The following is an 18,411-nucleotide window of genomic DNA, read 5'->3' as shown; positions in this document are numbered from 1 at the left end:
GTATATCTTCTTTAGTGAGGTATCTGCTCAGATCTTTTGCCCAACTTTGAACTGAGTCATTTTTAAATTGTTTTATGAGTTTTTGAATTTTTAAAATTATGTTTGTTAGTAGAAGCAAAAATTATAATACCATTTCATGTGAGCTAAAAGTATATAGAAAATAAAATAAAGAAAATTATATTTTAAAAGTTGGCAGGGTAAAAGTGCCAAAATGGAATTCTACTTTACAGTTGTAAAGTTCCTGCTTTGAGTAAAGTACACTCGAAACAGTAAAATGTCAGTTCTAGTAGAGAGTGACATATGTAGATTGTGACAATAAATATATGTATATAGTAATACCTAGAGTCATCGCTAAAAATGATATATTGATGTATACTCAAAAACACTGTAAACAAGTCAAATGAAACTCTAAAAAAAAAAAAAACTTTCAGTAACCCAAAGGATGGAAAGGAAAACAGGTGAATGAGAAACAGAGAGAACAAATAGGAAACAAATAAAATACAAGACTTATCCACTAACATATCAATAGTTGCATTAATTTTAACTGTTTCAGCTTCAGCTATATCAATTAAAAGAAAAACAGGATGGGGGCGCCTGGGTGGCTCAGTGGGTTAAAGCCTCTGCCTTCAGCTCAGGTCATGATCCCAGGGTCCTGGGATGAGCTCTGAGTTGGGCTCTCTGCTCAGCAGGGAGCTTGCTGCCCCCTCCACCCCCCGCCTGCCTCTCTGCCTACTTGTGATTTCTGTCTGTCAAATAAACAAATAAAATCTTAAAAAAAAAAAGGATGGATAAAAAACATGATCAAATTATATAAGAAACTTGTTTCCAAAAAATGATATAAATAGATTGAAAGGATTATAAAAGATATACAATGCAAACCTTAAAAAAAAAGAGTAAACTCTTTCAGTATCATGTAAAATAAACTTCTGAGAAGAAACTTACCAGCAACAAAGAGTATTACATAACAATAAAAGGGTCAGTCTACCAAGAAGACATAGTGATCCTACATGGGTATACACCAAGCAACAGAACATCAAAATACATGAAACAAGAACTGATAGAACTGAAAGAAAAATAGACAAACCCACAGTTTTGACTGGGGATTTCAACACTCTATAACCATTACATTAAATTTGTAACTTAAACTTTACAAAAAAGAAATCTTCAGACCCAGATGGCTTCGATGGTGGAATCTGCCAAACATTAAGTAAGAACTGATACCAACCCTACATAATCTTTTCTAGAAAATAGGAGAGGAACTAACATTTTCTAACTCATTGTATGAGGTCAGTGTTATCCTAATATCACAGTCACACAAAAACAATACCGAAAAAGGAAAAAAAGAAAACTACAGGCCAATATCCTTTATGGGATTAAATGTAAAAATCCTCAACAACACATTAGCAAATTGAATAAACAGATTATATACAGCAATGTATAAATGGAGTTCCTAAAACATGACAGCAAAAACACAACCCATAAAAGAAATAATTAATGAATTGGATAGTATCCAAATTAAAAAGGTTTGCTCTTATGAAAATGAAAGATCTTATTAAAAAGATAAAAAGATAAACTATAGGCTGGGAGAAAATATTTGCAAACTACATATTTGACAAAGAACTTGTATCTAAAATATATAGAAAGAAGAATTAATTTTACCAATCTTTATATTATTTACACAATTCTCTTATAGATTTACAGAATTTAGCACAATATTCCAGTAATGGTGGTACTTTAAGTTCCTGCTAGCAATATAGTAACAAGATGTGGTAGATTATTATAGTTAAACCACCCACAAAAATCAAACCTTTCTGTATCTGCTCTATTTTATAGTCTTCTCCCACATTGACTCTGGACTTAGCATGAGTCTGGCCCAGTGGGACAGTATGCAAACAGAAGTATGAAATAACTTCCACATTAAGGCTGGTCCCTTTCTTCTTGCTTTTAGAACTCTGCAACATAGGAAGAAGGCAACTTATCCTACTAGAGAAAATGGTCCAGGAGACCACCAACACCAAAACCAGACCTCTGAGTGAGGCTGTCTTAGACCATCAATCCCCAGACAGTATGCCAATGGGACAGCAAAAAAAAAAAAAAAAGAGAGAGAGAGAGAGAGAATCACTAAAATGAACCCAGCCCATATTGCTAGCATAGAGAATTATTAAGAGGTAAAAGTTGTTTTAAGTCACTAATTCTCATGTTAGTAGGTATTACAAAATACAACTCATACCAAATGTTTAAGTCTTACTCAAACATAAACTTAAGTAAATGGGTTGATTCAATTATATAATTAGTAATTTAATTTTAATTCTAATGTTAAAAACCTTTAACAATTACACCATTCTAACTTTTTTCAGTCTGAGGTTGTTTGTGGTGTTCTGAGGATCACTAAAGAGGGTAACACCACCAATGTAGATATTTTGGGGGAACGGAGTTAGGTTTGAATTTATTCAGAACCTACCTTGCATATTACATTTTTAATTTGCCTATAATGATTTTGCCTCTAAATTCTGCTTGTCTTTTTAACATGAAATGGCTAAAAATCAAGAAATTCAGAGTTTACTGAGAATTAATTAATATGTCTTACCAAATATACTTTTATTCAAAGACTCAAATCTTGAACCATTATGGACTGTGAACCATTTTTCTTATCATCTGCTTGAAATAGTTTAAAGAAGAAGGAAATAATTGGCAAACATGGGGATCAGCACTCTTAAAAGATTAAAATGCTCATCTGTCATTGTAATTCTGCCAAATAATGAGTTATTAAGAGTAATTTGTAGGATTTACTATTCAAGTTATTTATTTAGGTTTAACAATCTGGTAAGCACATTAATATGAAAAACATCCTTTTTTTCAACCATCTTAGCTACAATAAACTTAAAATATGCCAATCTTCATGCTTTAGGGCATAATTTGGTTACCAGCTGGGGTCAGGAAGAAATTTTCCCCATAGTGTAGTATTGCCAATTACCATAGGTGTAGCATGAACAAGAGAGAGAGTCAGGGGGTTACAGGGCCCTCTAAAGCATCTGGTATTGGATGCTCTCTGAGTGAGAATTCAGGAAAAGATGAAACATTCAATTGTTCCTGTATGTCAATTTTGATATTCCTATGAGCTGCCAATATGACACTGCTGCCACAAGGGAGGGATTTCCTACAGAACAGATGTCACTTACAGTATTATGTGGGCTATCTATCTCAACAAATAATTGCTTGGCACTTCTGCCCTATGGCAAGGGTCTGAAAATATGTTAGGGTGGGAACACACCATACAAGCAGATGGGCATAGATAAAAGAAAGAGCAAGAGCATACTGAGTCTGAAATGCCTGTGTAAAAGCCAGATGGGCTATCGAAGCAGATGTCTTTCCTTATCTTCAGTGACTACAGCCCAAGATCAGAATTTTCCAGTTATTAGTTATTTGGATGTCCTATTCTAAAATTTCTTTAGATGAGTATGTGTTACATAAGGCTCTAATTCATTAAAAAATTTTAACTTTTTTGATGTAAACTGCAATTTCCATTTGAAATTAATTCATTTTGCTTAAGGCCAGAAGTGGATGTGAGACTCTCGACACCAATGCTCCCTACTTCCACCTCTTCCCTCCCTCCCCACCCAAAAAAAAAAAGAAAAAGAAAAAAGAAGAAAACTAGGCTGGGATAAGAGGATGGACACAAAGACTGACAGTGAATGACAAAGTCCTATTGAGTCAGGACTTGCCTGAGAGACAGCAAGAGAGGGAAAAAAGTTCTTTTAAAATATCAGTAAGAGAATCAAAGAAAGTAAGATCTTTTTTCTGATGAAAGGGGAAAAGTTAATAACAGTGAAAGGAAGCAATTGCAATCTGCTCCAACTGTAATGGAAGAAAAGAAGATGAAGGTAGAATTAGGAAGTAACCATTTTAAATAAGTTTAACATATATGTACCTTTCACACTTTACACAATTCAAGGATTAAAGTCTTTAAAATATTGAAACTATTTGCCCTAATGGCAGACCTGATTGACTACATAAATAACTGGCTGAAGAAAGAGGAGGAATGTTTTTGTTCACAAGAACTAGCAAAGGAATTTTTGCTTTTAAATTAACACTGATGGCGAAAAAAGCTTGGGGCTGGGCATGGGGGATAATAATGAATATACTGCAAATTATTAAAAAGCATTAGAAAATATTTGAGGATGTTATTGATACATTTCTATGGCTACAATTGGACATAACTAATAAGTGTTTTGAAAATTTTCTAGACCAAAATAATTTGGCCATTTAGCTATGTCTGAAAATGGTGATGGAACAGAACATTTGTTCATGTGTTGGAGTAGGTCCAAAGATGATTCTTAAGGAAAATTCCAAGCTTTGCTGCTAGTAACCCTTTTTGTGTATTTTAATCTTAAGGAATGTGTTTTTTTAATCATAAAATGTTCATCCTACCACATCCCTCTGCTTTCAAATTTTAATATTCCATTCTCAAGTGTTAATATGGAAAAACAGGATATAAGGTACTTATTGGATAATATAATTTCAAATTTGCTTCTAGCTATAGTCCATCTGAGAAAAGTATAATGTAGGGGAAATTGCCTAAAGCTCAATCATTCACTCTTAAGAGTATGCAAAGAAAGGTAAGAGGAGTAAGGATACATCTCTCCTCGAAGCAACTTAAGGAGGTTGAACTTTATCTGAAAGAGAAGGGGAAGCCACTGAAGAGGTTTTGTTGGTGAGTTTGCTTATTTGGGAAAAGGGTACATATTTCTTTGGTGAAAGGTCCTTGGGGATACCTGGTGCAAAAGTTTGGATGGGAACCAGACAGAAAGCAAGGACATCAATAGGGAGCACTGTAGTTAAATACATGAGAAATGATAATAACCTTGACTAGCAGCAGTATAAGAAAGTGGGTAGATTTGAGAACTATTTATGAGGCAGATTCAACAGTATGAAAGATACTCAAAAAGAATTTACAATAACAGAGAGAGGATAAAAGGATGAGCCTAGTTTTAAGACTTGAGCAAATGCATGGATAAATATTCCAGTTATGAAGTACAAAACACTGAATGATGAGCAGAGTTTTCGTTTTGTTTTATTTGAGAAGGCACTGGGAGACACTAGATTACAAATCTAGCGTGGGATATATCGAATTTGAAAAAGCCTCTAGGAAGAAGCAGCTGGATATTTGGATGTCAGCTCAGAGGACATCAACGCTAATCTTTGTAGGTTAGAGCATTTACATTTATTGAAAACATGATAATGTATTAATTTGCCTGTGGATAGTGTGAGAAGCCATCTCCCCCTCAAAAAAAAATGGATCCCCAAAGCACAGTTTTAAGGAGAATCCTTTATTAAACAAATACTTCGTAAGCACTGACTCTGTTCTAGTCCCCAGAACTGCATCTACTAGATAGACAAGACCCATTCTCCCATGCAGCTTACATTTTCAATGGTTGAGCCAAACACCCAGTAAACAAACCAACAATACCAAAAGCCCCCAACATGATAAGATTAGTTATTTTCAGAAACTTTGAAAAGCCGTGTAAGAAAATAAAACAGCATATGTTGAGAACAAGAGCCTGGAATGTGGTAGAACACTTTCGGAGCGGGGGACAAGATGGAGCATGGGTAGGAGGAAAGCAGGAGGGAACGTCTGGAGCCCCAGGGGTAGATGGTCTCTGATGGACAAAGGGAAAGAGTTGTAACTAGGAACCAAACCAGACTAAGAAAATGGAAACTAGTTTTCTCTCTGCTAGCAAGTGAAAAGAGGGTCTGCCAAAACTGCTGCTCACACAGTGTGTAATCAGACTGGAGAAGTCTCAGAAAAGTTTAGACAAGCAATCCCTTGGACCTAAACAGGAGAAAGTTGAAAGGAAGGCCAGAGAGACTGGGAGCAGTTGAATCTAGGGAGATAAAACCATTCACAAAACATCCAGACACCACCTTAATCTTGAACTGAATCTCTTTGCTCATATAGTTTAGATTAATATTAAAAATGTAATTTGGAGTTGACATATATACCATTTCTGCTTTGCTCAGCTTTTTGTGTTTGAGATTTTATCCACAGGGTCAGAGAGCTCATATAAATATCATTATTCATCTACTGGAAGCTAATAGAAATAATTAGCTTGTATATAACTGGACTTCATATTTAACAAGTAATTGAAAATGAAGAAAGGAGCATTGTTATTAAAAATTCATAAAACAAAGTTGTATGTAGAGTACATGTTATTTTAAACTTTAATGAATTCTTTTGGGGTCAATCCCTATGATGCAGTTTCAAAGTAACCAGGAGAAATTTGAAGAGGTGACTGTTAGCCAAAATAATTTATTAAAAGCCTCAAAAAAAGAGACATACAAGGAAGAACTGAAAATGGACAACGGTCTTCACGTTTATGGAGGACGATTATAAAGTTAAAGGTGACCAATTTTCCATGTTTCAAGGTAAGTAAAAGGAAATTATGCTAAAATTATAGGCCAATCATGGTGAAGAAGAACATTAATATTATAACATCTTTGGATGCCACAAAATATCACCCAAAAGGTTGTATAATTCTCTCTGCTTCATTACCTAAAATCAAGACAGCTCCTGAAAAGCAGGTATTGATTTATATGAATCAAAGTGCCAGACTGTCTTATACTTAAAGACTGTAGGAAATAGATGACTCCCACTCTTGTACCCCTTGGCTTCAGTGAGCCATTTTCCTCCATTAGTAAACTCTTGGGCTATAAAGCTATTTCACAGGGTATTAGATACTACGGGTTTCAGATGTATAATAATGAATAATGTATTATTCAGAAAACACAATGGGGATTAGGTGAGTTCTTTAGGCTTCTTGATTATGAAGATGATCATAACTTGGATAAACTTAGCTTAAGCTGCTGCTAGCATTTCAGTTCACCCATCACTTGGTATCAGAGAGTAGCAGCTACATTTGCTCAGGTCTGAACATGTATTCCTCATATTTAGAACAAATGGAATTTGGAGGGGAAAAAATCTTTATTCCGATTTTAAAAAACTTTTATAGATAACGCATAGCTGTCACTTAATGTTTTTTAGCTCTATAGTCTCTGTAAGTTCCCTTTATCAACACTAGAGGCAGAGGGACTTTCAAAGTATGTAAGTGGTAATACACAGGACACTTGACATAATTTACTTTTTAAGTCTGAGTTTAATTTTTTTTAATCAAGGGTTATTAAGAGGTCTTTGAAATAGATAACTTCAAAAGGTTTTTCAACATAAATGGAAATGAGATTTATCTGGAGGAGATAACCAAATTCTACAGGTTATTTGACAAATTTAGAACAACCAATGTACAACTAGAAAACTGGAAGCATAGAATGTTTAGCAATTGATTCTGTGATTGGGTATTTTTTTTATTGCCTCTCTTGTTCTGTAAGCTTTACCCCAAAATTAGGATTGATATCCTTGACATACACCTCATATATATTTTCCTTTCCGTATTCCAACTCCCTACCCTTTTGCTCATGGCCCCAGAGAAAAAGGTGGATCTCAACCCTAGAAAAAGTAAATATAGGAGGTTTTTAATAGGCCAAGAAGAATTAATATGTTTCCTCCAGGGGTGAAAAATAATTGTAGAAAGAAGACAAAGAGAAACAACAAGAGAGACATGAAGGTTCGAATTCCCTGTTCTGGAGCAAAGTCACTAGTGTGTATGCACTAGAGAGTTTGGAAAAGGACAGAAACCCCAATGGGGAGAATAAACATGAACAAGAGGAGCCTTAGGTCTGTGTTCCATTTAGAACTCTGATAGTGTTGAGTGACCTTGGCATATCAGAAATGGTGATCTGACAAGTATTCCTTTAGGCCCCCAGTGGTTAAGGGGTAGCATAAGGAAGTCCAGCCTGGGCTTTATGATTGAGGTTCAGGGTCTACCAGCATTGACCACTTTTGCTGCCTCAGCCAAGAGGAGAGGCCATGAATCCCATTAGCCATAGATATAGCAGTGAAAGCCAACAAGAAGTCTGGTCAGAGGACACATAGACACATAAGCTTTACCTCATACCCATGAAAGACAACATTAGCCAAAAAGAGACAGATTTAACCTGAAAGCAAACACTTTAAACTGAAAGATTGAAATACATTTAACTAGAAAGTTAAATTTTTATCCCATTATCTTTTCCCCAATCAGCCATCTCCTCTTCCCCATCTCTTAGGCCCTACCCATCCCCCAGTAATTATGAGTATTGGAAGGGCAGTGGGAAATTTAAGAAAAGTTTGAAATTATTATAGAAAAGAAAGGGACTACATTCTTCTCATAATTTTTATCCCCTTGACATGTTATCAACAAAATGAAATTAGATACTTCCAGAGGCTAGAGCTTCCCACATAGAGTCTGTCCATTAACATTCTACACAGGGATGGCACATGACTATGCTCAGAAAGAAATGTTCCATTTTAAAGAAGATGCCTATTTTATATACTCTAAAACAGCCACATTTCATACTTCAAAATAAAAAATATTTATTGAAACATATTAAAATGTGTTAAGAAATCTCATAATATATTGGGGCACCTGGGTGACACAATCAGTTAAGCTTCTGACTTGGTTTCAACTGCGGTCATGATCTCGTGGTTATGAAATCGAGCCAGAAGTGGAGCTCCCCTCTAAGTGTGGAGTCTGCTTAAGACTTGCTCTCCCTCTATCCTTCCTCCCCATAAAGAAATGTTTGTAACAAACTTGACATACTTTAGCTTAGTGGGTAAAATTAGAGAGAAATTTTCCATCCTGCAGATATAATTTAATAGATCTAATCAGTTAGGGGTGTTACTGGTAGAAAATTAACAAACGCTATGAGAACAGGTATCATAACGGCCTGTGTAAAGAGCCCCAAATTGGGACTACTGCCTAATTGTTTCCTGGAAGGCATATCTATAGAGTATCAACCACCTAATTCAAATAACACACTATCCCTTCCATCTGTTCCTACAGTCACAGAAGTGAATGCCTGACCAATAAAAAATGAGCATAGGGGCGCCTGGGTGGCTCAGTGGGTTAAGCCTTTGCCTTCAGCTTGGGTCATGGTCTCAGGGTCCTGGGATCGAGCCCCATGTCGGGCTCTCTGCTCAGCAGGGAGCCTGCTTTTCCCCTCTCTCTCTGTCTGTCTCTTTGCCTACTTGTGATCTCTCTTTCTGTGTCAAATGAATAAATAAAATCTTTAAAAAAAAAAATGAGCATAGCACTCACCATCACCTTAATGACCAGACCAAGGGATGGAACTGTGATCCCGGGCAAGTCTTAATCTGAAATTTTTCACACTGGAGCTAGGTAACATAAGCCCCCATTTTCCTAAGTTGCAAATTGTGAGAATGTAAGTCTGGAGGGAATGAAGCCTACATGGTTTGCTGCTAGGAGGAGTTGGTCTGAGAAACACAGTATGCAGAGAAAAGCAAAGATGAGAGACAAACACATTCTTAACATATTTGAAGTCCTGGTACAGTCAGCCCTGGTATCAGCTATCTTTCCTAGGAATAGAAACCAACAAATTCTCTTGGTGGCTCAATCTGCATCCACATCGGTATTCTTACTGGAAACCATCTGAGTTCTCACTAATAAACCTAGTAAGAAAGTGTTATACTCCAACTAGGTAGAAAAATAATCAATGTCAATATTGCCATTTTGCTAATTGTGTAGTTTTGAACTAATTTCTTAAAATCTCTGAGCCTTAGCTCAGCATCTGCAAACTGGGGCTTACAACTATTCTACTGAATTACTAAGAAATTAGGAATATGTACATGAAGTACTTAACAGGATGGCTCTCCCATAGCACTTGCTTAAAAAGTGCTAAAATTTTATTGTTTTGATAATGAGGTTTTGAGGAGGGGGTGGGAGGAGAACCCTAAGAAGACAAAAATTATAGTACTCAATCTTAGGTGATTTTTCCATGAAAAGCAAGTCTACTTAGGAAGACAGGGGAGGGAGAGGGGTTGGGCAAAATGAGTAAAGATAAGTAGAAAATATAGGCTTCCAGTTATGGAATGAATAAGTCACAGGAATAAAAGGTACAGCAGAGGGAATATAATCAGTGGTGTTTTAATGGCTTTGCATGGGGATAGGTGGCATCTACACTTGTGGGGAGCACAGAGTAACATACAGACATGGTGAATCACTATGCTATAAACCAATGTAACACTGTGTGGCAACTATATTTCAATTTTAAAAATTAAAGATTAAAAATTTAAAAAAAATTCCTACCTAAACAGAGTTTAGTAAATACAAGTTAGAAAGAATTTTAAAAATGTAATAAAGTCAGAAATAAGTATAAATAAAAGTATCCATGACCTTAAGGAGCAATGATTTTTGAAAGCTTAATTCACAATAAATAAGCATTTGCGGTTGAAAGTCTATAAGAGGTTAATGGAATGGTCTTATTTTTAAGAATAGTCTTAATAGGAAAGCTAAAGCAAATATGATTGATATAGCTATTCCCTGAAAATGGATGTAGCAATACTTTTAGGTCCAACTCGAATGCCTCACAATAATAAAGCCTTCCATGGCATCACTGAACCCATGTACAATTACTATGTACCATACGTATGGTACAGTCTTTCTTTTAATGTATTTATTTACTTACCCGTCTACATTACAAAATCTTCATAGTAAGGTCTCTCTTTTTCATATTTGTATCTTATAATTATAGATCAAGAAACTGGTCGAAGGCTCAAAATATAGAGTGTTTAAATGAAACCGAATTCTAGATGCACACTAGGAGTCAGAAAAAAAAATGGATTCTAATCTTGCATCTGTGATCTACTAGGTATCTATGTGTGTTCTCTTGAATAGGTTGCTAGCTTTAGGATCAAACACTCATTGTGTCTGTCTTCAAAGTTGTGTTCTCTAACCCACTTCCCTGCAAAAATCCCATCTAAAATACATTTGCTACCTTTACACACTAAAACAGACCCTCTACAAAAGGTAATCTTCAACCAAACTCTATAACCAATCTTGGAATAATTATTATCTCTCAAATTGAACAATTCAACAAGGTGATGTTTTAAAAGGCCCAATATTATAGAATCAGCAAAGTAGACTCAGAATTCTAACTCAAAGATGTCATGCTTTCTACATACCACACCACTTACTTGTGTTTTAGAAGTCTTGGAATGCTTTTAAAAGGCTTTTCACTCTTAATAATGTTTCTGTTCATAAGGCGCACCTCACTGGTTTGGATAGTCAAATGAGAGGATATGAAACTTCCTTGTAAAGTATAAAAGCATCCAAAATATCAACTGGTGTTATTATCACGATGCTGATGTTGATAAAGATGATATGGAAGAGAAAATTATGTACTTTGGATGTTTTGTCACTCTGATACTTACATTCTTTTAAATGAGCTACTTACTGGGAGCTGGGAGAAGGCTCTGGATTTTTATTACTTGCTCTTCAACTTTTGAGTAAAATTAAAATGTAATTTTCACAGGTGTAAAATGTAAAATTTCAGAGGTGATTACCTACTATATTTACTTAGAAATTATGGCTCTCTCTATATGTGTGTATATATGTATATATATACACAGATAGATATATACCTTAGAAAAGGATGGTAATTGACTTGAAGAAATTTCTGGTCTTACTGGGAAAAGTCTCTGAAACATTGGTTTGTATGAAAATTGCATGTGGAACTGTGTATGCTGGGCCCTGGCTTCCTGGCTGAGATGAAGTCTCCTCTCCTTTTCTCCTAATTGTTCTTTCTTTTGAAACTGGAGTCCGGTTAGAGCTTGTAACATATTTGTCTTCTTTTCTTCTCACTAATAATGGATTTGAAAAAAAGGAGCTCTGCAAAAAACATGCAAAAAATTATTCTCTTTTATTATCTAAGATTATATATTGTGAAATAAATCTAGTAAATGATAGGGGAAGCATCTAAAATAGAAAAACAAACTCATTCTTTAATGGTTATGGTTCACCCATAAAGATACAATTCTTAATGCTCAAGTTTAAAAAAAAAAAAAAGATGAGAAGAAACAGTTGGCATTCAGCTAACAATTGTGTTTGGAGATTTGTGCCTGACTTTGTTATTCTGAGCAAAGCCAGGTACCAGCCTCTTGGGATTATGTACAAAGGCAAGAAAAAAAGTGGACATGTACAAACCTCAAAGGTGACTGCTGGGTTAATAAAACAGTCTGTTTTCTGTTCACCCACTCTTGCTCTCAGTGTGCAAGTATATTAAAATATGTCAAAAGGAAAACCATTCGCTGTGCAAAAATAATTCAGCTACAAGTCACAATTTCCAGCTGATGGAGTGCCTTAGTGCATTTAAGTGCACTAGCAAGTGATCCATACATCTCCCTAGATGAAAGTTGCATCCTCATTAAAAGAGAAACAAACACAAAATATGAACAACTGTCACAGTGAAAAACAGACCACAATGGATACCGCATTTCCCCCACTCAGTTTCTGACTTGAGCTATTGCAGACTGAAGAGCAGTGCTGTCCTAGAAGTAACCTCTTAAAAAGCCATGAAAGTAAAACAAGGAAGCTGCTAGAGGAACTGAATGTGTAGCTAATGGCCATCCATATTACTGTTCAATGTATCTGGAAAAATATATTTTTCTTTCTAGTCTCTATAAAATCTCACACCGCATAAGACTTTGTAATAATGTGAAGTGTCTGGATTAAACAAATGCACCCCAGGGAATTTAGAATAATGCTCTAACATATCTTTAAATAACCTCTCTTAGATAAACTCTGGTTTAAGCGTTCGTAAGATATCATACCAACCTTTGTTTTTCTGATTTTTTTCTAAAGAACAATATCATTGATATGAATCTGCAAAAAAAAAAAAAAAGAGGAGGTTAATATTATTAACCCTAATAATACTGTTCTTATTTGATTAATGTATTGTACATTATTATAAGGCAAAAAAATACAGTGGCTACAGAATGTGGGAGCTCTGGTCTTAGGCACCACCGGATCTATAAAAGGAACACATGTCTTCAAAAAGTAGATATTATGATAGAATAATAAGGGAACAATATATGAAAAAACATAACTAATTACAAAAATGCTATACTAGCAACTATTTAAAAGATGGGTAAGGTATTCCTCTTGCACATGGGCATCTTTGCTCAATAATTTTCAGAGCAGTTACCATATACTATTACAATTACCTGCTTACTCTGTTGTGTTCCCCATACTAGAATACAAGCTCCTCAAGGGCAAGGTTTCTTATGTGTTGCTTCTAACATTGTTAGAACCCACCCCCCATCTTAAACAGCCCTTGCCCATAATAGAAATCCAATAATTATCAATTGGTCGGTTAACTGACTGAATTTGGCTGAGCCCTACTTTGAACTGCCAATCCTTAGGGAAAGGTGCCAGAACTATAAAGGGAAGGTGGATGCAGGAAAAGACCAGTGATTTCCATGACAAATCACAGAGCAGGAACAATGGATATGCACATGGAGAAGAAGAACTCATTATGCATTAAACTAGAATATATAGAATAATCATTAAAATGAAATTGAAGCGCAGTATAGGAGTATGGGTGATAAGGAATCAGCAAACCAATCTAAATAAATTGTCAAGAGCAATTATGCGAGTTTGGAAACAAGAAAAGTACTTGAGGAACCTGAGTTAATGGTAAGAACAACTTAATAAAGATGGGAAATAATAGATTTGGATGCCAAGAATTAGTGAGATATATTTTTGGTACCCATGAAATTCTACAGAAAATTATTAATCAGCTAGCCTATGATGACATGGAAAATAAAGTGGAATTCTCTAGGAGACAGGGAACTGGAAACAATAGAGTATGATATGATGACAAAAGTATTGGCTTCACATTCCGTATGCATTCCCTGGTCACTTTAGTGATTTCACCTTTTCTCTCTTTGTTATGAGTTGAATTATGTCCTTCCCCACCCCCCGCCCCAAAATGTTGAAGTCCTAACCTCTGGTATTGTAAATATGACCTAATTTGGAAATGGGGTCTTTGCAGATGTAATTAAATTGCTCATTAAGATGAGGTCATCTTGGGGGCACCTTGGTGGCTCAGTGGGTTAAGCCTCTGCCTTCAGCTCAGGTCATGATCTCAAGGTCCTGGGATTGAGCCCCACATCGGGCTCTCTGCTCTGCAGGGAGCCTGCTTCCTCCTCTCTCTCTCTCTCTGCTTGCCTCTCTGCCCACTTGTGATCTCTCTCTGTCACATAAATAAAATCTTTGAGAAAAAAAAAAAAAAGATGAGGTCATCTTGGAATAGGGTGAGGCCTTGACTCGTATGTCTGGAGTTCTTACGGGAGGGAAAGAGACAGCAACAAGACAGACACAGAGAGAAGAGTAGTTCCATGTGATGACAGAGGTAGAGATGGGAGTTGTGCCAGGAGAGAGGAAGCACGGAAATCTCCCTCTGAGTCCCCCAGAAGAGACCACTCCTGTTGATACCTCGATTTTGGGCTTCTGGTCTTCGAAACTGTGGAAGAATACATTTCTGTTTTTTAAGCCACCCAGTTTGTGGCTTAAATTTGTTATGAAAGCCCTAGGAAACTAATACAGTGTTCTATAAAATAAAATTAGTGATGCATCTTCCTAAGATGATTGTCAGGAGGAGTATAATATATCAGTTCTTAATTTCAGCAAAGCATCTTACAAAGTCTTTTATAATGTGCTCAATGATAAAATAAATCACGCAAGCTCAGTTATTAGTGAGGCAAAGTTGTTAAAACTATCAATCCCAAAGAGAGCTGATTAATATTTCAACATGAGCCTAATTTTTCCCAAAATTTTCACTTGATATATTAAAAATAGTTCTCAGTCCTTGGATATCTATATTTTAGGGCTCTTTGAAGACAAATGCAAAGAAGTTTGGGAGACTGACCTTGAGTAACATTTGTAATGGTGGACACAGAACCTTTCTTTCTTTTCTTTTCTTTAAATTAAGATTATTTATTTATTTATTTGAGAGAGAGTAAGCAAGAGAGAGAGAGTGTGCATGAGCAGGGGTGGTGGGTAGGGGAAGACAGAGAGGGAGAAGCAGACTCCCTGCTGAGCAGGGAGCCCAGCTTGGGGTGGGGGTGGGGGTTCAGTCCCTGGGACTCCAGGATCACACCTGAGCTGAAGGCAGATGTTTAACCAACTGAGCCATCCAGGCACCCCAACACAGAACCTTTCATTTCTGCATTGCTGTTTAACATATTTAACAGGACACAGCTAAATATGTAGTATGGATACCGCTCAAATATGGGGGAAGAAAACTAACTTGGGAGAAATAACATTGACTGAATGCCAAAATCAGCATTTAAAAATAAAGTTATGGGCGCCTGGGTGGCTCAGTGGGTTAAGCCTCTGCCTTCGGCTCAGGTCATGATCTCAGGGTCCTGGGATCGAGGCCCGCATCGGGCTCTCTGCTCAGCGGGGAGCCTGCTTTCTCCTCTCTCTCTATGCCTGCCTCTCTGTATACTTGTGCTCTCTCTCTCTCTCTCTCTGTGTTTCAAATAAATAAAAATTAAAAAAAAAAAAATAAAAAAAAATAAAGTTATTATTATATTTATTATTATTATAACAATATGATTTAGTAATAATTATTATTAAAAGCAATTTAATAATTTAAACCCCTAATAGTACTGGATACATAATACTCAGTAAATTACTATTATTATTAATAGTGTGATAGCCTAAGATAGTGGGCCAAACCCACTTAGGTGGAAAATACACAATATTTCATGTGGGTTCAAAATTTAAATAGATGTAAGTTGGGAAATATCCAGGTTCCCCATTAATTTATATGGGATAGATTTGGAGATTTCAGTTGACCAAAGACTCAATGTGTGCGAACAGCATTTTTTGTGGCCTTTAAAACAAAAACAAAACAAATCCAACAGCAAAGGTGATGACTTGGGATGAATTAATATATATATGCAAGCCTGTGATAATTTACGGAGAGGGAAGATAAGAGGTTTTTTTTTTCTAAAAGCAGTGATGCTCCTCTTTAAGTTTAGCAATGGTCAACATGGTGCAATGAGGGAGGTAGAATTTTAGAGGAGATGAGGGATTTCTGTATATTCTTACCCAAACTTCAGGAAGATTAAAGGATGTAGGATTCCATGAAATGCAAATCTGTGCCACAGGAAGTAGATCTCAGTGGAAGACATTTCTTCTACCTCTTAGAAACAACTGAAGGTTTACAAAAGCAGCTTCCAAGATGTACTGTGGCCAGCAGTAAGGAATATCAGACTCACTCAGTTAAGACTGATGTGCAAAGAATGACAACAGACATTTGAGGGGCTGAAGGAAGATACCACCTAGAAAGAGCAACTCACTCTCAAAGATGCAGAGGAGGCCCTAAACAAAAGGGGGAGGGAGGGCATTTGACGGAGGATAAAAACAAAAGCACCAATGAGATAAATTTCCCCCTTACCAATTGTCAGGAGCATGGCTGATACCCAAGAAAAGGGGGAAGGTAGGGCAGACTTAATGTTGCTAGTATGGCCTTTTACTAATTAGACTTCTTTCTCAAGGCTCTTGGGACTATCACAGGCAACTAGGAATGTTCTGGACATAAAATGTATTTTCCTGGATGTTGATTAGGGCACAATGCCTATGATACTCATCACAGATATAACTCAGGTTCTTTATACTTGAGATCTTTCTAACGCAAGGTATCAAATAGGGACAATTGCTGGATGAGTTTCCTGTGGATGCTGTAAGAAAATATCAAAAATTTGGTGGCTTAACACAAATTTTTTATCTTCTAGGACTGAGGTCTGAAATCAGTCAAGGTGTTGTCAGGGCTAGTTCTTTCTGGAGGCAATAGGGGAGAATCCATTTCCTTGCCTTTTCATATTCTAAAAATAGTTTATATTTCTCAGTTTGTGGCTCTTTCTTCCAGAGTACACCATTCTTATCTCCGCTTCCACAGTCACATGGCGTTCTCCCTGACTCAAATGTCTGCATCCCTTTTATAAGGACTATTATGATTACATTGGGTCCCCCTGGAAAATCTACCCATCTCAAGATCCTTAATCACATCTGCAAAGGTCCCTTTCACTGTATAAGGTAATATCTACAGGTTCTGGGAATTAACACAGGGATATACTTGGGGGACCTTGATGAGACATACCAAACCCACTTAAAAAAGAAAAAAAAAAGCAACACATTATAGGATATGGTAGGGTGTGGAAGCATAACTAGGTTTGCTTGTTTCACAAACACTTACAGTGCTTTTTATTGGCGAGATGCTTTTTTAAGTGCTTTACAAATATGAACTCATTTAATCTTTATGACAGCTCTAGGATGTAGGGATGATTATAATCCTCATTTCACTGATGAGAAAACAGAGGCAAAGAAAGGCTAAGATACTTTCACATGATTTGGTGGTTATCTACAGTCAGTATGAATCCAAGTCATGTTTCTTAGCTGGATGGCCTTGACATGGTGTTTTCACTGGGGAAAGCTGACTTTATATGGTTGGTGTGGGAGTTAAATAAAATAATGTAAATAAAATAGCTGTCACAGTTGTTGATTCATAAAGTACTCATTATACAGAAGATGATAAAATAAATAAATATATTAGAAACATTGACCAAAAAACAGGGAAAAGAAGAATAAGGATGGTTAGGGAACTGGAAACACTATCAGTTGAAAAATGGTAGTTTAGTTTGGAGAAGAAAAGACTTATGGGGACATGATAGCTGTCTTGAAATATGTGATGAACTTTCATGTGAAAGGGGAAGTAGATTTATTTTAATGTTCTCCCATAAAACCAAACTAAAACCTAAGGGTGGAAATTACACGGTGATAAAATCTGGCTCAAAAAAAAAAAAAAAAAGGAAAGTAAGAAAGAAAAAGATCCAATAATTAGAGTGATCTACCAATGAAAAGGGCTGCCTCTGAATTTTGTAAGCTTTTAGTTCGTTAGAATGTGCAAGCACAGGCTAAATGACTCTTTGTAGTATATAAAAAATAGAAAAGGTTTCAACAATGAGAGGGACATTAAAATACATTCATGCATTTATTCAGCAAATATTGACTGACCACCTTCGGTGTGCAGCGCCTGTAAGGCCCCTTACAACTCCAAAAATAATAGAATCTACTATTCTATGAATGAGCAAATAAGAACACATGTCACATAAATAGACATAATTTCAGGCTGATTCTCATTGGAAAGGTCTACTAATTCTTGAACTCCAAGGCTCTCTGGCTGGTCTAGTGTAATCTACAATAAGCCTTTATTTTCACAATCATTTTTTACCAGTCACAGGAAGAATTTTCCTACAGGAAAGCATCAGTTTTTAATAGGAAAAAAAATTACCCAGTTTTACATTCCAAGAGGAAGAGTTTTCTTAAAAGAAGAGAAACGAATTCTACCTCACAAGCTTAGGTGTTTTTCCTTTTGGCCTATGCAACCAAATATAATAACAACCGACATCTTGTAACCAAGAGAAAGGGAAAAGGTGGGACACTTCTCATTTAA

At 36.1% G+C, this 18,411-nt stretch overlaps 1 protein-coding gene across 3 annotated transcripts in view; it reads right to left on the bottom strand.

Moving 5' to 3' along the window:
- The window catches only part of TFEC (transcription factor EC), a 123,411-nt gene extending 111,634 nt beyond the window's left edge, over window positions 1-11,777 (bottom strand). For 2 of the 3 annotated variants that reach the window (XM_032870958.1, XM_032870967.1), the window contains exon 1: window positions 11,531-11,777. In XM_032870958.1, coding sequence (XP_032726849.1) covers window positions 11,531-11,728 — 198 coding nt within the window. In that variant the 5' untranslated portion in view covers window positions 11,729-11,777. Of the gene's footprint in view, window positions 1-11,083; window positions 11,453-11,530 lie in introns of those variants that run through there. The other variant, XM_032870991.1, reaches the window with a different exon arrangement.
- Window positions 11,778-18,411: the final 6,634 nt, after the last annotated feature.

This window comes from Lontra canadensis, unplaced genomic scaffold, assembly GCF_010015895.1.
Source record: "Lontra canadensis isolate GAN:19392208 unplaced genomic scaffold, GSC_riverotter_1.0 scaffold2, whole genome shotgun sequence".
Taxonomy (NCBI): Eukaryota; Metazoa; Chordata; class Mammalia; order Carnivora; family Mustelidae; genus Lontra; species Lontra canadensis.
Note: the sequence above shows the minus strand (reverse complement) of the source record. Positions and strands in the feature narration are given on the sequence as shown.